The sequence below is a fragment of the Felis catus genome, chromosome B4 (genome assembly GCF_018350175.1).
Source record: "Felis catus isolate Fca126 chromosome B4, F.catus_Fca126_mat1.0, whole genome shotgun sequence".
Classification (NCBI taxonomy): domain Eukaryota; kingdom Metazoa; phylum Chordata; class Mammalia; order Carnivora; family Felidae; genus Felis; species Felis catus.
Window position 1 is genome coordinate 51,732,645 of NC_058374.1, and position 27,555 is coordinate 51,760,199.

At 33.5% G+C, this 27,555-nt stretch overlaps 1 protein-coding gene across 5 annotated transcripts in view; it reads left to right on the forward strand.

Annotated features, from left to right (window-relative positions):
- Window positions 1–27,555, forward strand: part of PIK3C2G (phosphatidylinositol-4-phosphate 3-kinase catalytic subunit type 2 gamma) — a 347,688-nt gene that overhangs the window by 39,019 nt on the left and 281,114 nt on the right. For all 5 annotated transcript variants that reach the window (XM_006933551.4, XM_045061454.1, XM_019834592.3 and 2 more), the window contains exons 5-7: window positions 2,355–2,469; window positions 21,097–21,199; window positions 26,809–26,879. In XM_006933551.4, the coding sequence (XP_006933613.3) occupies window positions 2,355–2,469; window positions 21,097–21,199; window positions 26,809–26,879 (289 nt within the window). The remainder of the gene's footprint in view (window positions 1–2,354; window positions 2,470–21,096; window positions 21,200–26,808; window positions 26,880–27,555) is intronic.

Consider the following 27,555-nt stretch of genomic DNA (forward strand, 5'->3'; position numbering starts at 1 on the left):
AGCTCAGATCCTGGAGCCTGCTTCAGATTCTGTCTCTCCCTCTCTCTGCCCCTCCCCCACTTTCTCTCTCTCTGCCCCTCCCCCACTTTCTCTCTCTCTCTCTCTCTCTCTCTCTCTCTCTCTCTTAAAAATAAATAAACATTAATTTCTTTAAATAAAAAAATAGGGGATTTAACTGATGGAAAAAAACCTAGTGTAGGAAAAATCTGAGATTAAGAAGTAGGATATAGTAAAAAAGTCAAAATACTTATATCTCACAAGATGTGTAAAGAGGTAGAGAATGATGTGTAAAAGACTAGATTTAATGCACAGGAAGTTAATTAAAGAATCTCAAATGGGCATTAGCCTCTTCTATATGATAGGCAATATAGTCAACAGATTGAGAAGGGCTGCATAAAGTGGAAGAGTACAAGAAATTGGGGAAAGTATTATATTAGCTGCCAAACTGAAGGTACAAGTATAAAATCTACTTAAAAGAGGTCATAGTACTTGTTCACTTACAATATGGATGAGAAATTTAATCATAGACACTTAATGGTTGACTTCAAGGAGAAAGATGATAATTTCAGGTTTAAATATGCCTAATTTGAAGTAATAATGAAACATTCAAAGAGTAACATGAAACAGATAGTAGGAGATAATTAAGCTGAAGCACAGGGGAGAAGTAATAGTAGAAATTGGATTATGGAGTCTACCATGCAGAGTGGAAAGATGTAGTGAAATAATGATTTCATGCATGCCCCCTATAGCACAGGGGATGCAGCCTGGAAATGGGAGAGTCAAGTTAATTAAAATGAACTGGTATCCCCGGAGATATTTTCCTGCCATTATATACTGGCAATTTTCTCCCCTCCTTGTCAATGCTCTTACAGTCATGATTTTGCTGTGGCCATATTTTCTTCTAGTTGCAATCATACTATTTCAGTCATTATTCCCAAGCAACAGTGTGTTTAAGATAACTCTCTCCCATGTCAAAGCATTTCCACAACCCTTAATTCCATGATTATCTTTACCATTTGTTTCTCTAGCCATTTCTTAGAAAATACCTTGATCTATCATACAACCCACATTTTTAAGGGCGGCTGGGTGGCTCAGTCAGTTAAGCATCTGATTTCAGCTCAGGTCATGATCTTGTGGTTGGAAGACTGAGCCCCACGTTGGGCTCCGCACTGAGAAGGAGCCTGCTTGGGATTCTCTCTCTCTCCCTCTCTCTCTGCTCCTCCCTCTCTCTCTCTCTCACTCAAAATAAATAAACAAGCTTTAAAAAATGTAAAAACCCACACTTTTAAATCCAGTATTATTCTCCCCGCCGCCCCCCCCCCGCCACCTTTTTTGTGGCAGATTTGGCAATACCAATTGCACTACATTTTGTTAGCCAGTTTGTGTCAAAAACATTTTTTCCAAACAGAAGCGTATGGCAGAAAAAGAAGACACAGCAAAGTAAACAGATAATGGCAAACTAAATACAACTCAGATGAATACAACTGAGTGTTTGCAATATGCTGTTCAAATTCTGATTAATGGTCATCAGTACAGTCCGTTTTTACTTTCTTCATTGATTGCAACCATGAATTCACATTCAAAGCATGGATATATATATATATATATATATATATATATATATATATACACACACAATTTTCAACTATTATCATTTATGATAGTAAATGAGCCCTGCACTATTTCATAGACAACCATTACTGTAAACTCAGTGCGGTGCTGCCCACTACTAAGTAGCATATGTATGTAAGAGCTTAGTGGGGAGATTACAGAATGTAAAGCCAAAGGATTTGTATCCAACAGTATGTTTACACTTTGAGCTCCAGAGAAAGTGTAGAAAAAAAGCACATGCTCATTAAAGTTATCACAATGCTGTCCAAGAGGGAAACTTTGGTGATTCCTACATGGGGAAGGAAGAACAATAAACTTTGGAGACTTAGAATCATCAAGAGCACAAGCTTTGGAATCTGACAGATTTAGGTTGGACTCTTCGCTTGCCACTATCACTCACTATACAATGTCCTTGGCATTTCCCAAGTCTCTGTGAGCACTCAGGGTAGAACACTTTTTCTGCAGAGCCACAGCATATTCAGGTTTTAATATGAGGAAAACAATACCAGGCTGCATCAGTAATGTGAAGACAGATTGATCAAATAAAATGCAAACAGTATTTTCAAAAGTATCTCCAAATTTAATGAGACTAATAAATGAGATGCATCTCATTTTAATTCCTCTTGATGGAGCTAGACAGTTATAGTTCATAATGTGTATATCTTTTTTGTGCTCAAAACCTTTTCCCCAGCCAATATATGATAAGCTCTTATTAACTTTTTATTATTCACCTTTGTTTTTAGCTAATTATCTTGTCAAAGACCTAATTGCAGAGGTTCTACATTTTTCTACAAATGACGAATTATTCCCCAAAGATCATCTTCTAAGTATATGTGGCTATGAAGAATTCTTACAAAAGTAAGTATCTTATTAAGGTAAATTTTGATCATTGTTATAACCTATATTAAGACACACTTCTTTTTTTTTTCTTTTAAACATACTTTGGACAAACACTATAGTCTTAGAACCAGCATAATTAAATCAATTTTGCCCTTTTTAATATGAATTCAAAATTTTAAGACTCATATCAACAGGTGCATTCTTGGTTTTATTTTGTTATCTTGTGTATTTATGGCAACATGTATTTAAATGACCTGTGACCAAGCTGACATTCTCAGGACATGGAACTTTCAGTTTTGAAACGAAGAAAATTCTGGGCAACACAAATTACTGCAATAAAGCTTATTAAGGCTAATCACGGGGCGTCTGGGTGGCTCAGTCAGTTAAGCGGTTAAGTCTCCAACTTTGGTTCAGGTTATGATCTGGCCATTCACGAGTTCAAGTCCTTCTTCGGGCTCCGTGCTAACCATTCAGAGCCTGGAGCTTGCGGATTCTGTCTTCCTCTCTTTCTGCCCCTCCCCCGCTCACGATCTGTCTCCCTCTCCCTCAAAGAAAAATAAATATCAAAAAAAAAAAAAAAATTAAAATGTAGCTTGATACACCTGACAGACACACACACAAGAATTAAAAAGACTGGGGCGCCTGGGTGGCTCAGTCGGTTGAGTGTCCGACTTTGCCTCAGGTCATAATCTCGTGGTCTGTGAGTTCAAGCCCCACGTCAGGCTCTGTGCTGACAGCTCAGAGCTTGGAGCCTGTTTCAGATTCTGTGTCTCCCTCTCTCTGCCCCTCCCCTGCTCATGCTCTGTCTCTCTCTCTGTGTCAAAAATAAATAAGCATTTTTAAAAAAAGAATTAAAAACACTTCACAATTTTTTTAAAAAAATTTTTAATATTTATTTATACTTGAGAGAAAGACAGAGCATGAGCAGGGGAGGGGCAGAGAGAGAGAGGGAGACACAGAATCCAAAGCAGGATCCAGTTGTCAGCAGAGCCAGATGCGGGGCTCAAATTCATGAATGGCAAGATCATGACCTGAAGCAAAGTTGGAGGCTTAACCGCTTAACCAATAGCCACCCAAGCACCCCTGGTCACAATTTTTGAAAACAATAAATTATAATGTAATAACTAATTTTTGGTTTACAATTGTATTAGTATGCTGATTAAATACTGATTTTTAAAAATCACAGAGGATTTGAGTATAAGCATTACAACATTTTCATAAAAGAGTAACTTTCTTCATTTCTTTAGTCAGGAAGCTCTTAAAGCAATTAGAAAAGTCTGTTCTCATGTAGGTCAACTGCAAATACTTATTTGATAGAAAATTCACTTTCTCTTATTTGTATTACAATTATGCCTATTCTGAAATTCCTTAAAGACCAACCTTGAAAATATAATACAGCTTTAAAGGAGATATTTCTCTGCTGTTATTGCACAGATATTCTAAATAGTAAAGTAAACTGAAGTAGTCGATAAAGTGGTTTGTCACATTTTTTCCTTGTGTTTCCATAAGTGTCTAAAGATTGACAAGTCTCATCAAAGTGTATTTCTTTTTAGATACCCATTGTTACTGTCATTACTATTCTACCATAATGTAGAATAATGCCAAATGTGTTTGAAAATAACTTGTCAGTAATTTGGTGAATTTAGCAATATTATCAGGAAATCCAGTGTTTTACTGTGCCATGTTAACTGTGACTGTTTAAGACATTATCTACCTTTCTGTATTCCATTTATAACAAAATAATAATAAATATTTATATGTCATAGATATTTCATTGCATTAACTCACAGATATCCCCCTTCTCCCTTATGTATTTGCACCTACCCATTTATATACCCAATGACTGGGCTGCTACCTTCTTCCAATATGGTTTTGACACTGTATACAAAGAGCAAGGAGAAATACTTGAGAAATGTAATCTTATACTTAATACTCATTAAAATTCAACTTCTGAATGTGTAGCCTCCAAATGTACATCTGCTCTTCGGCTAATGTCAAACATTAGATGCAAAGAATACGAAACATTATCAAGGGACGCCTGGGTGGCTCAGTCAGTTAAGCATCCAACTCTTGATTTCGGCTCAGGTCATGATCTCTCGGTTCGTGGGCCTGAGCCCTGCGTCAGTTTCTGCGCTGACAGGGCCGAGCCCACTTGGTATTCTCTCCCTCTCTTTCTGTCCCTCCTGTGCGTGAGCACATGCATGCTCGCGCTCTCTCTCTCTCTCTCTCTCTCTCAAAAATAAATTAATATGAAAAAAATTTAAAAAAAATTATCAAATTTTTATATTGAGTATTATCAGTAGGAAATAACATCCCACAAGTAAAAGTATTGAAGAGACAGAAATTTGGAAAAGTATAATGTGAATAAATTTATAATGACTTTGGCTTAATTACTGTTTCAAATGGGTAAGTTATCTATAATTAGCTCAACTGTGACTGCTAAAAATGTATGTAACATTTTTCTTTTTCTTGTTAATATAAACATAGAGATTTCCTAAATGTTTTATAGTCATTTATTTCTATCAAATATTTCATTTAATTGGACTTTTATTAAGATAGTAATAAATAAATAAATAAATAAATAAATAAAGGATTTATTTACTATTTAAGATTAACATACTACCTCTTTGTTATGATTTTTTTTTTAATTTTTTTTCAACGTTTATTTATTTTTGGGACAGAAAGAGACAGAGCATGAACGGGGGAGGGGCAGAGAAAGAGGGAGACACAGAATCGGAAACAGGCTCCAGGCTCTGAGCCATCAGCCCAGAGCCTGACGCGGGGCTCGAACTCACGGACCGCGAGATCGTGACCTGGCTGAAGTTGGACGCTTAACCGACTGCGCCACCCAGGCGCCCCTGTTATGATTTTTTAAAATAAGCATAATATTCATTACTATTCTTTAAAACATTTAAATCAGTAAGATTTTTTGTTTATTCCTATGAAATTTGTCAAAAAAAACGTGCCCTTAAACACTTGAATATCTTTTCATAATGTTTTTCTACAGAAGGAACACAGGTAACACAAAATAAAGTTAATGATACAATAGGTAATAATTTAGGCTCTAACAGTTATAGTACTACACTGGAGTATTTGACTAGCTTTGATTGATAATAATAATAATAGCCATTTATCAAGTGCATGTTATTTGGTTACCTCATATTGAGTAGACTTCTAAGTCTTATGACATTATCAGTGCAATAGATACTGCTTAACCCCTAGTTTATAGATGGGAAGTCTGAGGTTTTGTTTAAGATGACATAACTAGGAAGCTGGTAGAATGAAGCCTGAATTCAAACCCAGGTTTGGCTGCTTGCCCTGGGTCTGAACTATAAAACAATAGTGCAAAAGCTCTTGAAGAATATACAAGAAATAGCAAATAGGTTCTTCATGCTACAGCACATGGCAGAAAATATATGCAGTTTTGTGGGTGTCTGCAAGAATGGGGTACAGAGATTGTATTAGTCTACTTCGATTCCTATTGAGAACTACACACATACAAGACGAAGATGGGTTACATACAACCTTTGCCCTCTCCCTTGCCTAAAAATTCATAAAGCCCTGTAATCAGTTCTTACAATGCCCTATCATGAAGGCATTATTAGCATTATTATATACCAACTGCTTGTAGATCACAGAAAGAGATTAATGGGAAGAATATGGAAACAGTGCAAAGAAAAATCAATGATAAACTTTTATTTGAAGAATAAATACTGAAGAAGAAATCAGTACCATGTGATAAAATGTTAATAGCTTTTGAATATAAAAAATACACTTAAATTTTGTTTTTAAAAAATAATTATCAAGAAAAAACAGGCTAAAAATGTGAATAGCATGAATATAAATTCAATGGACAAGAAATTATTTAAGGGCACCTGAGCCACTGGGTGGCTCAGTCAGTTAAGCATTGGGCTGTTGGTTTCAGCTCAGGTCATGATCTCCCCATTTGTGAGACTGAGCCTCGAGTGGGGCTCTGCACTGACAGTGTGGATCCTGCTTGGGATTTTCTCTCACCCTCTCTCTCTGCTCATTCCCTGGTCCTGCTCTCTCTCACTCTCACTCTCTCTCTCAAAATAAATAAACATTAAAAAAGAAATTATTTAGAGTTTGATCTAAGAACAAACATCCAATTAAGACAATGAAATACCATTTTTGCCCATCAAATTCTTAAAATATGATGAAATTCATTTGGAAATGGACAATATGTAAACAGATGCTAGAAATACACATTGATATAGCACTTGCTGAAGAGAATTTTGTCAAAAATGTGTTAAAAGTCTGTAGAAACATGTTTTAAACTGATGGATCATCTGTTTCAGCAATTCTGCCTCTATGAATACCTCTAAGTAACAATTATAATTATACAAAATGACCTAGTTATAAAGCATATTTACCATAACATAATTTCTAATATTAGCAACAATGACAATGAAAACTGGAAAAAAATGAAATCTCTAATAGTACTCCAAAATAGTGGTAAAACAGGTCATGAGCATAATTTTATTATAATATGGCACAGAATTTATAAATCAATAGAAAATATAGCATCATATGAAATAAAAACATGTATCATACCTTTAAAAGGTGAAAGGTATCTTTTCAAATAACATTTAAATATATTAATTTTTGTTATAAGTAAATTTCTATTTGGAAAAGAAGAAATCTTATACACTAAAATGTTAAAGTAGTTACTTACACCTTGAAAAAGGACTACAATACAAATGATATTTACTCATTTCTTTTTTAATTTACAAAACATCTATGAAAAACCTGCCTTTTTAACTATTAGGAGATTAAAGAAATAAATTATTCCTCATTGAGATGAAAATAATAACAACAGTAAAAATAACAGTAAAATCTACTTCACTTGTTAAAAGTCTTTTATGGACTAGAATTTTCATATGTAGTACCATTCACTCTCATATAAGAAAAGCATGATTATATCCATTTTACAGATGGGAATATTGAAGCAAAGAGAAATTACATGACTTCCTAAAGGTTATGAAATTTGGAAGCAGCAAAGTGGATAGCATAAGTCTACCTGGCTATGAAGCCCAAACCTTTCTAATGTATAACAAAGTCTCCTTCATAATGAAGGGCCACTTGAAAATAAAAATTATGGGGATAATGTTTCATTAGAGATAATGAACATTAATTTGGGCTGTAAACATGGGTTTATAATTCAACATACAGAATTTGGGTCAAACACAAGAAAAAGAAACCATAGTTTACAGAACAATCATGTTCTGACATATTTAAATTTTTAAAAATCTTTAATCAGAGACATTTTGAAGTGATTAGACTAAAATAAAGGAAAATCACAATCACTAAAGGTGGACTTATTCAATTTCATTTTTTTTTAATTTAAATCTAAGTTAGTTAACACATAGTGTAATAATAGTTCCAGGAGTAGAACCACTCCTGCACTCCAGGAATAAATCCTACTTGATTGTGGTAAATTATTCATTTAATGTATTGTCAGATTTGGTTTGCTAGTATTAAATTTCTGATTAGACAAAAATATTGTTTTGGAATTTTGACACTGTTTAAGCAAATAAATATTTTCAAAACAAATGCTGCCCACAATTGATAATGCTACGGTATCACTGTTGCTTTGGCAAAATGAGTTTAACTTTCTTTAACATCAACTTATCTTTTAAAAAATTTATTTCTAATGTATTTGTTCTAGTTTACAAATGAGCTCTAGTATTACATTTTAGTAATCTTTAATTCCAGATTTAAAATTTTATTAAGCCTCTATTAATCTTTTCAGGGTATATAGATTGCTTTGAGCTCCTGTGGAGTGTAGGTCTAAATACATAAAAAATATTATGTAGTTGTCAGAGTGCCTGCGTGGCTCAGTCAGTTAAGCATCCGACTCTTGACTTCAGCTCAGGTCGTGATCTCAAGGTCATGAGACTGAGTCCTTGAGTTGGCTCCTCAGTGGACGTGGAGTCTGCTTAAGATTTTCTCCCTCTCCCTGTCTCTGTCTCTCTCTCAGTCTCACCTTCTCGCCCTGTCCCAATTGTGCCCACACACTATCTCTTTCTCAAAAAATAAATGTATTAAACACATAAATAAATAGAAGTATCTGGTTGTTAATATACAGTGAACTAAGAAGTAGAGAAGTGTTCTCTCTGCTACTGCCCTAGCATAAAAACACCACCAACAACAAAACAAAACACTATTATTTTTGTGGGATGATGTAGAAATAATATTTTTCTCATATTAAGTTCTCCTTATGTTATCAGAAATATGCAATTTTAATCTGTCCTGGATTATAAAGATAGAGATAAATTATATTTAGTTGCCACTTTTGCAATTTTTCATCTACGTTAGACCAGATAAAGAAAGACAAATACTTAAAATTTAAACTCCTTGGTTTCTTTTAGTTGGTATATTTGTCTGTCAAAATAGTCCCAATAAGTAACTACCTCATGAACCAACCAAGTTTGGAGGAAGTAGCTAGGACTTTTTGTTAGCACAATTAAAATGTAAATGGTCAGGATACTTTTCATAACTTTGCTAATAAGTATATTCATGATGCTCTATTTGTGTTTCCTCTTTAGGTTATACTTTGCTATTTTATTGGACTCACCTGTCTTTAGAGGCCCAGGGATATTAATAACATAATAATTTAGACTCTATGAAAAAAAAATTACATATTTTTCCCAAACAGTACATTTTTGTACACTGAACAAAAGTGAATTTAATCAACAAAGCAAATAAGATGTTATTTATATTTTTGGGGTGCCTGGGTGGCTCAGTCAGTTAAGCTTCCAACTTTGGCTCAGGTCATGATCTCACAGTTCATGAGTTTGAGCCCTGTGCCGGGCTCTGTGCTGACAGCTCAGAGCCTGGAGTCTGCTTTGGATTCTGTGTCTCCCTCTCTCTCTGCCTCTCCCCTGCTCATGCTCTCTCTCTCGCAAGCTCTCTCTCTCAAAAATAAATATTTGTTAAAAATTAAAAAAACATTAAAAATTGTTTTAATTAAAGAAAAAGATGTTACTTATATTTTTTAACATATTGCAAAATAAAGAAAGAGAACTTTCCTAGCAAGTCCCTTTTTTAATTTTTTTAAATGTTTATTTAGTTTTGAGAGCAGTATTGCTCTCACTTTTGCTCTGGCTCTCTTCCTCCTTGTTATTAAATGTTTCTATAAACACAGGAACTCACTTTAATAGCATGTCCCCACAACTATTCTCAAAAATGAGAAGGTTCCTGACCTCTTACACCTGGATATCATGTATTTACCAGGTACTTCAACTATATCAAATAGTTTCATTAGCTACAGTATTCTCCTTAAAAAATTGCTTTATACACGGTTTTAAATACTATATTACGAACAAACAAAAAATTAAAGAATTAGGACAGAAACTATCCATTTTCTCATAAGGCTCAAGTTAGCTTCATACAAAATTGTTAGCAATACAAAGTACAGAATACTAAAACTGTACATTGCAGTCAAAAAATTAAATAGAGAAATAATAGAAAAATAAAAGTAATCTTGTACATTCAAAACACATTAACATCTCCCATCATGTTCCTGGTCTGTAGACCTCAAATTAGTTACAATAGCTGGAATGTCCTGGGTAATTTCATTTCCCCATTTCTCATGATCTTATCCAGCAGAGAGACTCCATCGGGCAAATACAGTGGCAGGTTGAGGACAGGAACAACTACCTTTTTTTCTTTCCTGTTAGATGCAGTACAGATACAAAACCCAGTGTGCCTGGTTCTTGTTTCTTTCCAGGGAGCAACAAGATTTGTACCTTCACCTGCACTCGTAACCATCTCACATGTACCTTCACCTGCACTCGTAACCATCTCACATGACCTTTTTCTTCATAACTGTATTTGTAATATATGAAGCATAATGTTACTTCATAATTGTACCCCTTAGTATCCAGCCCAACATTTACTAGGAGTACAGGTTTTTCATGTGATGTAAGTAATTTCTTCTCTCACAAGTCATGCTATATGTTTTACTTTCTAATTCAACTTAAAAACAATGTTTCTTAGGTGCTGCATGAAACAATAAAATTTACTATGCTTAAAAGCTTTTGTTGAATAAATCATGACTGCACCGTCAGTAGTAAACCACAAGTGCTGCATAAGAAGAAACTGAATAATCTTTCTGGAAAATTCTGCTTGAGCCTATTGCTTACATTTATGACCAGGTGTTTTATCAATGACTTAAACAAAACAAAACTGTTCTATATTATTTAAATTGACTTTTGTCAAAGAATGCCAGAACCCAGAGTGCTAAAAATATAAAAAGAAAAACCTATGGTAATTAAAAATCTTACTTTGAAATTGCCTTATATATTATTTTTGTCATACACATTCTTTTTTAAAAGACATTTTTAATGTTTATTTATTTTTGACAGAGAGAGACAGAGTGTAAGCAGGGGAGTGGCAGAGACACAGAATCCGAAGCAGGCTCCATATATAGTTATATATATTCTTAAATCTAAATTTAAAAGTCTGTATCCTCGTCTTTATTCATTAGTAGCATTGATTAATTTGATCTGGTTATCTACTAGGGAATCCCTTTTCTCTCTTCTGACCTTTCCCAGTTGAGAAAATCTTAAATAACCTTCGATTAGAGTGAGAAAATCCTCTTCAAAAATTGTATCTAATTAGAATTTTAAAATAATCTTCTTGAAAAAGAAAACCTTCTACTACTAAAAAAAATTAGCTAATTTCATGACAATCTGTATTAATTTATTCTTTAAATATCTGGTTATAAATTGGAATTGCTTTATTCAAAGTAATCAGACTACTAATTACCAGTAGGGAAAAGGCTAAGTTTTATAAAGTTAAGCTATACAAAGTTTAAACTTTATATATAATGATTATACTCACTAGCAGTAAAAACTGAATACTGTATACATTCCTGGGGGTGGGCGGAATGAGTCCCTTTCTTAATAAAATTAAGGATTTCCTTTAGCGACTTAAACAAATTGATTATTTTCAGCACATTCAGAACAGCCTAAGATTGCCAATATTATAATTGACTCTTTTTAGACTTAATTTTGTAAATAAATAACTTACGGTGTTTTTTTTTTCTTTTACATAATTTTGCTCTTCCACTTAGAAATCATAAAACCATGTCAGAGCGTTGGAAAGAATGTGTCAAAACTCTGAGAACTTTCACGTACCATAATAAAAGTGTGTTCTGTTAATAGATCATTCATTAAGAGCATCTTGAGCTACTTCAGTTTAGTTTTTAGATCTCTGTCGAAGTATTTTTCCTAATTTTCAAAAATTAATTTTGCTTTCTATCTTTAGCAAACAGCTAACTAAAGTAACAATAATAATCATGTACCATATAAACTTGCATCTGGTTTTAACCAACAATTGTACGTAACACAAATGTCCTAATATGTGAATACTCTCTATATAACTTCATTTGAAAGCAATTCCCCCAAAGAAAAGTGTTGTGCTGAATACAGGTCATTTGCTACTAAAACCTACATGTAAGAATTAAAGCATATTTCAGACTCAAGTTTTCTAAAAAGTTTTATGATGACTGGACATGCATCATTAGCCAACAGACTTGATAAAAAGAATCACTTGATTAAAATAAAAACCCGTTGCATTATTTTTCCAAGAAGACAAGGCAAATCAGAACTAAACATTGGTATATAATTTAATACCATTATACCTAAAATTATAATAATCAATAAGCAGCTATCAAGTTATTTTTGTTACTCAAAAGCACTTACTTCTAAAAGCTAAGAATTAAAAATCTCCTTCTCCTCACCAATTTTGAATTAATTGAAGGTTAAGTAATCTAATGATCTGTTTTTCTTAAGGAATAAGAGAATATGTGAATTGCATAGTATTTCAAATTAGCCAATATCACCTTAATGAGGCTTAAATGTGCTATTTTGAGTTCTTGAATGGTTTATATTCATAAAGTCTGCAGAATGTTTCTCCTCTGGAGGTTTGTGGGGAAAATAATGAAACTTTGAAATGGGATAAGATCTGTATTTTTGATCTCTTGAGTTGGTGACTATATTACAAATTCTGCACACCATACCTCAAAAATAATTCCCATGAGTTTAGTATATATATTTTCGTAAAGGACACAAAGCTCCACATTCACTGATGTGTTTCTTCCTTATTTACTCTCTATCTTCTTCATTTATTTAACTTTTTTTTAATGTTTACGTATTTTTGAAAGAGAGAGACAGAGCGTGGGTTAGGGAGGGCAGAGAGACAGAGAGACAGAGAATCTGAAGCAGGCTCCAGGCTCTGAGCTGTCAGCACAGAGCCTGACATGAGGCTCAAACTCAGGTACGGTGACATCATGACCTGAGAAGAAGCAGGATGCTTAATCAACTGAACCACCCAGGTGCCTCTAACTTCATTTATTTAAACTTTTGTGTTATTACTGATCTTTTGTGAATGCACAGCTTAAGAGAGGGCATTGTAAACTTGAAATGTGTTATAAAACATTTCCTCTACATTAAAAAAATTGAATTAAAAACTATGTGTATTATATATGTAAAGAAACACAATGATAGTGAAGTGAAGAAGCATAAGGGAGAGTTGCTTTTTACAAGCTAGAGGGAATTCTTAAGGAAAACTGGCGCACCTGAAAAAAAAAGTTTAGATCTCTTAGGTGAGGTTCTCTCTTGAGTAGTAGCTGTTGATAAAATTTATGCCCCATAGAGGGTCTCTATTCAAAACTATGACCCTCCTCTATTAAATACCCCATGGCTGTAAGCCCTAGTTTTAGAATTTAACCTATGCTTCCCTCTCTAAACCATGACATTTAACTTTTCCTATTCATGGTTCCCCTGAAAGCAAAATAACAATAAAATTGAGGATCACTGGTTGAGGAAAACAATGTACCACTGATGTTTATTTATGCTGAGTAGCAAGTAACAATTTAAGCATAAAATCCAGGGTGTTTTCATTGGTTACAAAACATACTAGAATTAAGGATTATGACAGAAGTAACATGATCAACATTTTTAAGTGGCAAATATGGAAGGAATATGTGTGTACTTGTGTGTGCACAGAACACACATAAATATTTGAAAAATATTCTCTGGAGTGCTATGGTATTATTAATATTTTAATATTTTGTTATATTCACCTTATATTTCTTAGTAAACATAAGTATTAAAAAGCAGCTTAATTGCTGAATTTCCTTAAAGAAATATATTTAATAGCTCTAGCAATACTGGATTTCAACATTTATAAAATCAAATGAACATAATTTTGTTCTATATATGACCATAATATTTCACAATTTATAAAATCAAATGAATGTAATTTTTTTCTCTATATGACCATAATATTTCACAATACATCTCTGTGACTATTTCCTACACATAAGAATAAAGAATATTTAAACCTAACTAGGTTATCCTATAAAATAAGGACTTGTATGTACTTATTCCAATAAAACAATAATGTTTGTAAATGTGAGTTTACAAGGAGTGCTTAAGCTGATGGGAATCAGTATTCATAGGTTGAACATTATTTAGGATTAGGATGTCTTTTTTGCCCATAAGACACATTTGAGGTTATTTGCATATCATTTTTTGGTGTTAAGGTCATTAATCTCTCCTTAAATAAACATTCTGCTATAGAAATACTTTAAAATAACATGAGCTACTTATGAGTAGGAAATAGAAGTAATTATGTGCAAGGATTCAGATTGTGGTGTTCATTTTAAATGACAGGTATACTCATAACAGTTCTGAAGATAGTGACTAACACATAGATGGAATCCAATACTTGTTGAGAGAACAAATAAGTGGATGTGCAGAATTCTGACTTACTAGTATATATGAAGAAAAACTAAACTTTTTATTGTATCATAAAGACTCAGTTCATTTAACAAAGTTTTTTACATGAATGTTCAATGAAACTACTAAGCACCCAATTTAAAATGTTACCAGATTGAGAAAAAACATCATTGGTATAATCTGAAGTAGATAATTCCAATGTTCACCTTAGAGGTATAGTAATACCTAAATATGGGATTTCTCTTAGTGCTCAAGTCCTGTTCTCCAATATTACCCACCGTAGTGGCAATATTTTTTGTTCTCTTTCTCTTGGGATGGTAGGCTTTCTTCCTATATTTCCTGATACCTAGCATCAAACACAAATCAGTTTTTCCTTATTGAACTTACTCATTAAATTCTGTATACCAACCTTTCTATTCTTGAATGCTTTGTTTTTATTTTTCACTCTTCTATTTCCTCTAAATCATCTCTGTCCAATGGACATGTAACGTGGGCCACATAATTAAGTTTTCTACTAGCCACTTGAAAAACACATAAAAAGAAACTTGTAGAAATAAATTTTAATACATATTTTATTTACTTAACTCAAATATTTAACCAAAATTATTTCAACATGTAATCACAATTTTAAAAATACTGAGATGTTTTACATTCCTTTTTTTGTGCTAAGTCTTCAAAATTCAAAGTGTATTTTATGCTTAGAGCACATCTGAATTCAGACTAGTGACATATTAAGTGTTCAATAGCCACATGTGTCTAGTGGTTACAAACAAATTGATTGAAATGGTGGTCTTGCCAAGAAGAGTGATGGCAAAGTGATGAACAGTAGTTTATAGCTCTTAGAAAGTGCTATGGTTAATGGAGACTCTGTAAGATCAGAGACTTCATCTTAAGTGACAATTCTAGGACAATAATAGTTTTGTTATTGTTAACATACCTAAAAAGGACTGCATGATACCTGAAAAAATGAGGTACTGAATACAATCCCTTCTGCAATATAACATGTTACTGTAACATAAATTAGCTTATTCATAGAAGTTACCTTACTACATGTAAAACATTCTGGCATATTAATGTATTGTTGTGTTAAATAACAGTGGCTGAATGCAAAGCATTCAGGAAGTTACCGAGGCAGTGACCACTGACCATTCACCAAACATGCATTTTTTCTCTCACTTTGGCCTCGGGCTGTCTTGAAAATGTTTATTGCAGAATTTTCCACAATTTTTGGGCATTTTTGCTCTTGCTTCTGTATTCAGAAGCATCAAACTTTCTCATATTCACTTCTAACCAAATAAAGCCAACTCTTTTATTTACTATGATATTTCTTTATATTTTTAAATTTAGTGTGTCTTTTAAAAACTGTCCTGATTTTTTTAAGATTTGTGTATGTAAGGACGCCTGGTGGCTCAGTCAGTTAAGCATCCAACTTCAGTTCAGGTCATGATCTTGCAGTTTGTGTGTTCAAGCCCCGTGTGGGGGCCATGTGCTGAAACTCAGAACCTGGAGCTTGCTTCAGATTTGTGTCTCCCTCTCTCTCTCCCCCTCCCCCCCACCTAGAATAAATAAACATCAAAAAAAAATTTTTTTTTAAAGATTTGTGTATGTATGTGCATGTGCGCTCTGGTTAGAGACCTTATTGATTCGACTGGTCTCTTCCAACCCTTTTTTCCCAAGAGACCTGTTATTTTTAGCCCACAATTTGCAAAACACCTCACTGCACCCTTATATGGATAGAAACACATGGAAAAAAAAAGAAACACGTGTATCACATTATACCAGGAATGCCTGAATCTGTAAGTAAGTTTTATGTGTGCTATTTTTACTTCAAATATTTATGTTCTAATCTCTGATCTTATTTTGTCAATATAAGTGTCCTTATTTGCAAAATGAGATGTCTGGACCAGAACTGTACTTCTTTTCCAGTTTTTGAGATCTTTTTCATGCAAAACCATGCATGATATTCCCACAATTAGAATGATAATATAGATCTTCAGGCCTAAATTAGTATATTAAAATGCAAATCTACCTACCTGCCCACCAAAATTCTCATGAAAGGACAGGAAAAAAGATTACTACAAAACCTGGTAAAACAAGAAGAGTGATAGCGTGGGAAGGAGGAAACAGTTGCAAGGGGATTGTGGAGCTCCTAGATAAAATGTGGAAAGATACTTAAAATAGGAGGGACTTGAGACATTCATTTGATAGCTTTATAAAAAACAAGATGATTTCCTAAGGAATGATGAATTTTCAAAATTAGCTCAATGAGAGAAGTATAAAAGTAAAAATAATGCGCAGTGGGGAGTGAAAGTTAGTTTTTAGTTAAACTGCAACAAACCTTCAAGGACTAGAGATTTCTCAATTATAGAAACCGTTCCAGGACAGAGAAAAACGTACATGCAGTTTACAAGTCTGACCTAATTATGATGCCTAAAACAAGTAAAGATAACAAAATGTTAAAATTATAGGCCTCTCTAAGTTTTGACATATACAAAAAAACCTTTAAAACTTGCAAATTAAACCTACTACGGGGACAAGTCTACATAAAAATGTAAAGATAATTTTAAATTAGGAAAATCTATCAATGTAATTAATACATTAACATATTCAAGAAAAAATGATCTTCTCACTGTGATGCACCTAACAGATACAGAAAACCTGTCTGATAAATTTGAAACTTATTTATAATTTTTTTTAAATTCTTAATACAATAGAACAGGAAAAGTATAAACCAGGAATACAGAGCGAATACATCCAATGATTAATCATTTGAGGCATTTCCGATAAAAGCAAGAAAAAGGGAAGGATGTCTACCATCATTGCTACTATTCAACAGTGTGCCTCATATCCTATACATCACAGTAAGATAAGAAAACAAAAGGAAGAAAACATATTGGAAAGCAATAGACAAAACAATGATTATTTTTAAAGAAAATAATTTTCTGTTAGAAAATCCAAAATAATCAACTGAAAACCATTAGGTATTACAACAGGATTCCACCAGATAAATTAACATATAAAGCCAACTAATAAATACTGTGAAAAAAAACACCTCTGACTTATAATAGAACAGAATCTATAAAATATCTTGCAAAAAGCATATGTGTAAGAAAAATTGGAAAGAAAACTAACACTTTACTCAAGGGCATAAAAGAGAATTAGAGTGTATGTAGAAATATACTTATCCTTAAGGAGTAGATTCAATATTATAAAAATACCAATTCTTTTTATATAATTCCATAAATTAAATATAAGTCTGCACTATATTAGCATTTTATCCTTAGCATTGGCACACTAATTCTAAAATTGTTCTGGAAGAGAAACCGTGCAAAAATAGATAATATAATTTTTTTAAATGGTGACTTTCAATTCCACACTTCAAAATACGCTTCAACTAAATAACTGAAGCAATCTGTTATTGGCACAGGAATAGATATATAGATTAATGGAATACTTATAGTCCAGAAATCAGATATCTATGAAAATTGGTCATGTGATGAATACAACAGGTCACAGATGAAAAGACATCCATCCTCTTTAGAGGTGTTCAATAAAATTGCCAGTATATTGGACAAATGTCTAAAATTGGAACTATGCATCACTCTTTACTCAACAAATGCATTTCAGATGGATTCTATATAAGGACATAAGTATAAAAAACAAAAAAGAGTGTTGCTCTGAAAAAAAATACGCTTAATTCTTTTTTTAATGTTTATTTATTTGTTTTGATAGAAAGAGAAAGCATGTGGGGGGTGGGGGCAGACAGAGAGGGAGAGAGAGAATCCCGAGTAGACTGTGGGTTGTCAGTGCAGAGTCCAAGGATGGGTTCAATTCCACAAACTGTGAGATTATGAACTGAGCCAAAATCAAGAAATTTGGACACATGATGGACTGAGCCACCCAGGCACACCTAAGTTGAATTCTTTATAATAACTGATAAAAAGGAATTATTAAAAACTATTACTGCTGAATTAAATGTGGAAGAAACAACTTTAAATGATTAGAGCAATAATTAGAAAAATCTAAACCAATTCTTTATTCAGGTTGTTCCTCAAGTTCAAGTACATGCTTTTTATAAAGAATGTGGAACTAGAAGTTAAAGATAATTACTTGTAGGTTTGGTTTATGCCAGAAAGAAGACATAAAATTGTAATCAATAGACCCTTCATCCTATATCAAAGTCTTCCTTTACTCTGATATCAAACTTAGGCAATTGAGAGTCTATTTAGATATTTTTAGTTAAAAATAGAATGTTTTCAGACATCTGTCTTTTTTATAATTCCCATCTCTAACTTTGTTTTACTTACACTTTTCTCGATTTCATCAGTTAAGTGATAAAAGAATCTAGACCTACAATTCATACAGTCCCCATTTGGACAATTGGAGGGCAATGGGAGGGCAATGTGGGAGAACCAAACTGATATCATATTTAGGTCCTAAGGCTTATTTGAGAATGTGATGTACACAGTGATTAAATTGAGGTAACAATGGAAAAAAATAAGATACATGTTATTTAAATATTAGGTAACCATTGGAAGATTAAAAATATATTTATGTCTCCAACCCTCTAAAGATAAAGAAGAGACTCAGAGAAGATTCAGTAACCTCAACAAATGAAAGAAAACGATAAAAATTCATAGTTAATATAAACAGCAATAACAGCAGAAGGCATTACTATGGGTGAAATAGTTTAAATTTTCTGATTAAAAAAGTCTTAGAAAGTAAGTTAAAAAATATTTAGCTATAGGCTAGAGACACAGGTAAAATAAAATGATTTCATTTTTAACAGAAAAATATATGTATTTAGCCACTTATTTCAGCTTACAAAAAAGTGCCATAAACTCTGAGTAAACTATTCTTCTGGAAAAAGGGAAAGAGGAGAATTTTTCTTATCTGTTTTGTTTCCCACAGCTTAGTACAATTCAGAAGTTTCCCATAACTTAACATAAAAAAGAGAGAGAGATGAATTATAGGGGTAAAAAAGAGACTTACAAACTCTGGTAATTACCCAAAATCTGATAACTACTCAGATCCTGCCACACACACACAGACACACACACATGCACAAACACACAAAGAGTGAAGGCAAGATAAGGGAAGAACTAGATCCTACTTTTAGAAAGGGGTAGAATTGGCAAATTTAGTAAATGAAAATATAGGCTTTCCAGTTAAATTTCAGTTTCAAAAAATCCCAAATTTTGAAATTATATATCAAACAGTACATGAGACATACCTATACTAAAAAAATATATTCACTATTACTGAAATTCTTATTTACTGGCCATCTTCTATTTTATTTGGAAGCCCTAGTAAGGGGTATACATACAAATGGGCGAAGAAAAAAAAAGTTAGTTCAAGAAAGCAGCAACCATATCTGAGACTAAGTCTCTAGACTGGGGTCCAGCCTTCAACACACGAGGAATTCTGATAGCAAGGTGGTCCACTACTCTTAAAATGTTTCCCAGAATAGGAATAGGAAAACAGGACTCTGCATGGAAAGAGGAGTTGGGGGTGGGAGGTGAAAGGAGAAGAACTTGAGTCCATGTGATAGAATATGGAGAATGCCCTTGCTGCAGAACTTGGTCAGTGAGGAAGGCAGGAACTCAGGGAATACACATGCCATGCCTTATGTGTAGACTAGCAGCAGAAATAACTCAAGGAACAATACAGAGAGTACTGGGACAGAAATCTAACAGGGGCTGTGGGAATGAGGTGTAGAACAAATGTTATGTATACCAACATTCACCATTTTAGTGAGTGGATAGGTGTTGGGTCTTCTTAAAAAAGATATCATTTGTCGAAATAAGAACATTTATAGAAAATTTACTAGCTATCAACTGAGTAATGCTTTATTTCTCTGTCACTGTTGGGAATAACCGATCCCAAATGTTTAGTGAATTTTCCAGATAAATGGGTATGTCAACTTAAGGGCCTCAAATGTTTTAATTTTTTTAATGTTTATTTATTTTTGAGAGACAGAGAAAGACAGAGTGTGGGTGGTGGAGGGGCAGAGAGAGAGGGACACACAGAATCTGGGTTCCAGGCTCTGTCTGAGCTGTCAGCACAGAGCCTGACGAGGGGCTCAAACTCACGATCATCACCTGAGCTGAAGTTGGATACTTAACTGACTGAGCCACCAGGCACCCCTCAAATGTTTTAGTATAAGGTTTTTTTCTACTGAAATCCGTCATACATTTAACCAAGATCCTTAATAAAGTACATTAACATAATTCATCCTTTTTAATGGCTCTTACAGGGAGAGAGCGGAAAGGAAGGAAGAAGAAAATTATGCCTTTAGAAATTTCTAAAATATGTGGGGATAGTCTGTCTATTTAATTTGCTTGTCAACCCTTTCATTTGGACATTAATAATATCAACTCTAAAATACATATACTGAATTTCAGATAGTTTAATTGGCTTGCCTAAGGTCACGGAGCTAGTAAATCTGTCTCTAAAGCCCATGACATCTCCACCTCACTGCTCCACTTCCTTGATACAGTGGTCCCTGCATACACTTTGTGGCATCAATTAGACCTCCCAGAAGCATGTTGTCCTTAGCTTTGAGAGGACTGGATAAAAAAAAAAAACACTAACTTTGGATATGTAAAATATTCTCTATTATAATTTATCTCCACTGCAAAGATATCTAATCATTTTCTAACTTGATGCACTTGAAGAATAATTGTAATATCTTATCATTTAAAATGAATATAATGAGGATATATTTTTAAATAAGTATATAGGACTAGGATATATATAAAATTTTACCAGACTAAGTTCCAAAAAAATGAAAAGAAACAAAGTCAGAGAGGAAAATAATACACTTGGGAGTATTCTGGAGGAAATGACTGTATTCATTTTTTTTCTTCTTCAGTGATTACTCTTTGGGGAGGCACAAAATATTTCAGAAAGATAAATCTGTTATTCAACTTACTCTTCATAAAAATGGGAAAGTTCCAGGAAAATTATCTCGAAAGGTAAGATTTTTTTAGCGTTGGTTTGAATTTTCAAGCTGATCATTTTAAGGACAATATTCCTATCTTTATGGATGGTTGCCAGTTTGGAATTACATAGCTTAATGAATACATGTTCATTTGAGTATGTTTACTGAAACATAATGAAATATTTATCTAAATGCCTGTTAACAATTTGAACTGAAGCAATTACATGAACACATTACTGCAACCCTGGTATAATAGTAAATCAATTGGTTTCTTGGAAAAATAATTTATGAGAAACTTATTAAGGTTATTATATTCATACTATCCAGGAAGCCACTAGGAAGTGAACAGAGTAAAAAATGTGAGGGGGAAGCCATTGAAGGAAGAAAAATAACTTGTTCTATTTGAAGATTGTTTGTCGGTATCAACACAATTTAAATCAAGACAGATTAATATTCATAATATATATAATAAAACTACCTAGAAAGGGATTACTGTGCTTTAATGACACAATTCCATGCTGTTAGATATGAATTTTATTCCCTATGTGATGTCTTGAGTTATTTCAAACCCAAATTGCACAGTATGCAATGAACTTTGGTATTTTGGCAGCTTTATCTGTAGAATCTTCCAATTACCTGCTTTAAGCAAAAATCCCATCACCCTGTCATTTACATCAGATAACAGATTTCCAGTGCATGACTTTTTTTTCCTAGTCTGAGGTGTTTCATCATAAAAAGTGTCAGGTGGTGCATTAGGTTGCAGTATATCTATGTGGAATATAACATAATGAGGCCAAAAGAGAGTTGTTTAGAAAAATCTTTTGGAACTGGTACTCAACTCAGCCAGTGTTGACAGCTCCAGGGTTATGCATCTGAAATCTCCACAGAGAAACATTATAAAGTACAACTAATACTCTCAATATTAATAAACATAAGAGTCTTCAAATTGTCCTCAATGTTTTGAAAGAGCTAAAATCATCATGTTTCATTTCAACATGGGGGAAGAAGCGAAAATATATGATTAGAATTTCTACTCTCCTTGAGAACTTTCATGTTGCTAAAAAATAACTTATTTCATTGGTAGCAATTCACAAATCACTAACATTTCAATTTCATGTAAATTAAGGTTTATATTTAAATCCATTTAACACCACTACTCGAATACAATGTATGCTGACATATATTTTAAGTCTGGGACTTTATTTAATCTTCACAATAATTCTATGTGGCAAATACTATTAAAAATAAAGAAACTGAATCACAAGGAGCTCCATGGCCATGCCCAGATCATATTCATGGAACTGGTAAGCAGAGGAGCTTGGATTTGACCCCACTCAGTCTCCATAGCCCATACTTTATGCTATCAACCTACATGACAAGTATAGTTGGGATGTGTATATATATATGTATATATATATATATATATATATATATATATATGTACATATATGTATATATATATATATATATATATGTACATATATGTATATATATATAGTTTTGTTTTCCATGGCTATATTCACTTACCTCAAAGTCTGGGATATGATAGGTGTTCCATGATGATTAACCATATTAAGTATATATTAGATGCCAAGTACTGTTATCAGTGCTTTATATGTATTTATTCACAATAAATCAAGAGCAAAAAAAAGTGATAATTACTATTATTTTCCTTTTTTTTAAATAAAAGTACTGAAAATTCAGAAGAGTAAGGCTGTTCTCAGCCTAAAGTCTCATAGCTACTAAAGAAGGAGATGAAATTTGAGCACAGCTAGTCTAGTCATAGAGCTCACTATATCATAATTCCAGCCAATGTAATATCTATGGGCTGTTGTCATCATCATATCTAGGGACAAGAATATAGTCATTTCTGGGTGTGAAGTGTATAATTATCACTAGAAATTCCTGATTTTCAATGTCTCATTTGGATCATAGCGGGATTTAAGTTACATGGCTGCTTTTTTTATGCTTCAACTCACAAACTTTACTTCCTATAGTGAATATCACCATCTCTTGGCCAATTCAACAATTTACAGATAAAAAGTATAAATGCTTTTTCTCAACCGCAACTTCTCCTACACTAACACTGTTATTTAAAAATAGATGGGGTGCCTGGGTGGCTCAGTTGGTTGAGCACCCGACTCGATTTCAGCTCAGGTCATGATTTCATGGTCCATGAGATGAAGCCCTGCATGGGGCTCTAAGCTGGCAGGACAGAGGCTGCTTGGGATTCTCTCTGTCTCTCTCTGTCTCTCTCTCTCTCTGTCTCTCTCTCTCTCTCTCTCTCTCTCTTTCTCTCTGTGTGTGTATGTGTGTGTGTGTGTGTGTTTCTGCCCTCCCTCTCTCTCTCAAAATAAATAAACATTTAAAAATAGATAATATGCTTGATGACACTGAAGTTTATATATTCTCCATTTACTCACATATTAACTATATCACTGTGGTGTAGTAGGTTAGAGTACGGAACAAAATCAACAACATCCCAGACTTCAAAGGGCTTAGTGCACAGGGGATTCAACTGATTCTGACTCTCAGTTAAAGAGCAGTGGTAGCCTCCACACAAACTATTAAAAAGGCACCCCATGTCTCTATTCGCCCAAATACTGGTTCTTGAAAGATTTTTTAGCATCATATTTCAAAGAGAAGATATTACATCCTTATTAAAATCTATAAGGGTTTACTTTAAGATACTATGCAAGTACATTATATATAATCTAAAAACAATTAATTCAACAAATATTTTTTAAAAATTTAGTGTTTATTTTTAAGAGAGAGAGAGAGAGACAGAGTGTGAGCAGGGGAGAGGCAGAAAGGGAGGGAGATACAGAATCTGAAGCAGGCTCCAGGCTGTCAGCACAGAGCCTGACTTGGGGCTTCAATTTATGAACTGTGAGATCATGGCCTGAGCTGAAGTCAGATGCTTAACCAACTGAGCCACCCGGGTGCCCCAATTCAGCATATATTTATTGAATATTTTTTACATGCAATATTTAGTACTTGTCTTTGAGGGTCTTACATAGTGAATGAACAAGTTAGCGAACCTACTTAAAATTCAGAATTATGTCTTAGGAAACATATACGTGCAGACAGATACTCATTTATTCATCAACTACCATATAGGCACTCTTCTAAAACCTGGAGATACAAAGACAAACAAGACATTTCAGTACTTATTCTAGAATGCAGAGTTTTCTTTCTGGTAAAGAAGACATACAATAAACAAATATACATTTAAAAGTCTGATAGAGATATGTGCTTCAAAAGAAAGAGATAACTATGCTTCTAAAGCCTGGAGTAAGAACACCTGACACAGATGAATCAGGGGTGGTAATCATTTCTATGTATAAATCCTAGAACATATAAACCTAGTTCTCCCCATAAATATAAATAAAGAGTGTTAAATTTGCTAACTTGGCATCTTGTTTAAAAACAGAGATTGCAGATCCATACTACCAAATTCAAATGTCTTCTCTTGGATAAATTATTATATTCACCCTACTTTCCTTGTTAAAAAATGTGAATAATACTATTTACCTAATATGATTATTATTGTAACTTAATTAAGAAATGTAAATGAAAGCCTAAAGCAGTGCCTGTGCCTAACTGGGACTACGTAAGTATCAGTTATTAATGTCATAGAATTAGGGATGGCATTTTAGCTTTTTACCATTACAAACTCTATATGGTAGGGAGATACTGAATGTTCTTCTCTCTTGATCCTACTGTTTAAAGTGGTTTCAAAATTCTCTACAGTTTTCATAATTTTAGCTGTATGAAAACATTTATAAACAATTATATTTTCTTTCCAGTAAAACAACATACAATGGCTTATTTCTTCTATATAATGCTAGGAACATTATGATAATTATCATTTCATTAAGTTTATTGACACCATTGCCTTTCAGTAGATACTTTTAGAGTTCTCTAATTGTACAAGACACATTGTACTATTCAATTCATCTCAGATGCCTTTCCTATTTTAAAATTGCTTGTGTTATACAGAAATATGGTAATTTAATTCTTGTTCCATGAGATTATTCATAAAATAGTTTGACAGTCCATATAAATCTTTCTAAATTTCAAAATTTTACAATCTCCATCTTGACTAGATGTGTATAATTGAGTCTTTAAAAAAATGTTCTCTTTATGTCTCTCAAATTTGATAAGTATTTTCAACATTGTTGACATTAATCATAAAATCAAATTTCATTTTAGCTCAAGGAAACTCACAGAACACAGAGAGCAGATTTTTGTATGAAAAAGGAAAAAAAAGAAACCTTAACTTTTTCCTTAAGATGAAGGTATGCCTTCAGCTTTGGAGAAAAGTAAAGTGTATGATATATTCCATGGACAACTGCTCAAGACTGTTCTCTAGACTTTTGAGCTCCCTTAAATAAGAACAAAACAAAACAAAACAAAACTTTCCCTGTAAGTGACAATATGACAAAGGCCAATTTCTCCCCCAAAGGCATCTCTGGAAGCCAAATAAAGTGGTTTTAAAATGAATATGATTATGCTATACAGAAAGATGCAAATAAGTCATTATTTATATGCTTGCTTTGGTTGTTTTAACTTCTGAAAGAAGTTTCTTTTCTTCTTCTGAAAGTTTTTGGGGTTTTTTTTTGTTTTTTTTTTTTTGTTTGTTTTTTACCGTGCATTTAAGGTATTGTATCACAGTTATGACCTTATTCTCTCCATGTAACAACTTCTTTCTTCCTCACAAAAGAGCCCAATAATACACCTTTGACCTTAAGCCATATAAAGGTTTTCCTTCTGATGTTTTCTGTCAGGAGCTCTAATAGGCAGTTTTAAAAATAGATTGTGTATTAACATCCAAGATTGCATGCACTCCAGGCATTAAGCTTTCAAACTTAACAGCTGTGTATAGTGAAAATGGTGCAATTATGGGGAAGTTATATTGCATTCTCCTTTGCAGACTTGCACAGGATCTTCATGAATGCCTGTTGCAGAAGAGCTAATCAAGGAGTTATGGTGTGAAAATGTGTGTGTGTGTGTGTGCGTGCGTGCACGCACGCGTGTGTGTTTATGCGTATGGACCACAGGACTGATAGTTTATGATAAGTAGTTTCTGCTAATCTTGGGAGAAAACACATGCCTCCTGAAAACTCCTGGAATTTATAGTTGTCACTCATTAGCACACTTCAATGTTCACGAAATAGAAAGTTCTGTTACACTCACATTTGGGAGGCAAGGTGTGGTGAAGCTGAAAAATGGGAGCTCATTCTAGGCCTGCCAACTGATCTGGCAAGCTGTCAGGCCACACACTGCCATGGCATCCATAGCCTAAATGTAAAGAAAATGTGCATGTATGTGAGAGAACCAGTCTGCAAAACTGCCCTCTGCTAGGAGAACTTAATGTTCGACCTTGGTGATGCCAGGATGCTTTTCCTCTGTCCTTGAAGTTTATCCTCTCCCAAAGCTCAGCTTTCTGATTCATTTTTGAAAAGAATGCTTATAGAGTTAAGAAGAGTCTTACAAAGTCTTTAAAACAAAGTATTAAAATGATGAATGAGGGTTATCAAAAGAGGTGAATAAAATGACAGCAGGAAGCCACAGACCTATTTTTATCTGGTACTCATTCCTATTCACTCTATAAATATTAATATATTCTGCTGTCTACAGCATGAAGATGACCACAGTCAGTTTTATCTGAACCAACTTCTAGAATTTATGCATATTTGGAAAATATCCAGGTAAGACATTTTATTTTGTTCCAAGACTACTTTCTGACCAAGTTCTCAAGTGCCAAATCACAATATTTTTCAGTTGACTGTAAAAACTGTCCTTTCGTTAGTACCGTGGAAGCTATTGTACTTTTAATAGATATCTCCCTTTGGCAAATTCTGTTAATAATTATCTATTCTTCACAGCTATTCAGATACATTTGAAGAGCTGCTAACACCTTCCAGAACAATCTAACATTCATTTTAAAATATCTCTGCTACCGGTTATTATGTTTTCAAGAATTTTTTTCCTCATTCATTTCGTGAATTTGCGTGTGCATGTGTCACTAAGCTCTTTGTATAACCGAATTTCCACACTTTGAAAGTCACCACATCCTGCTTTAAATTTTTCTTGAATTCCCTGAAAATAACTGGTATATCATAAACAGAGGAGCATGAATTCAAACTGGAAAACTCAAATGACAGTAAATGAACATATCCTAACTGATTCTCATATCTAAATGTATGCGTGTATTATTTGAAAGAATAGACCCATCAGGAAGCTAGCCCGGGAGAAGATATCAGTGCTACAGTATGGGTTTATCTGAAATTAAAGTTGTTCTGAGCTGAATGAGCAAAAAATCGGGTATGGGTGGTATATATCATAATCTCCAAAGCAAAGCCTGATATAAAAAATAGGAGTTAA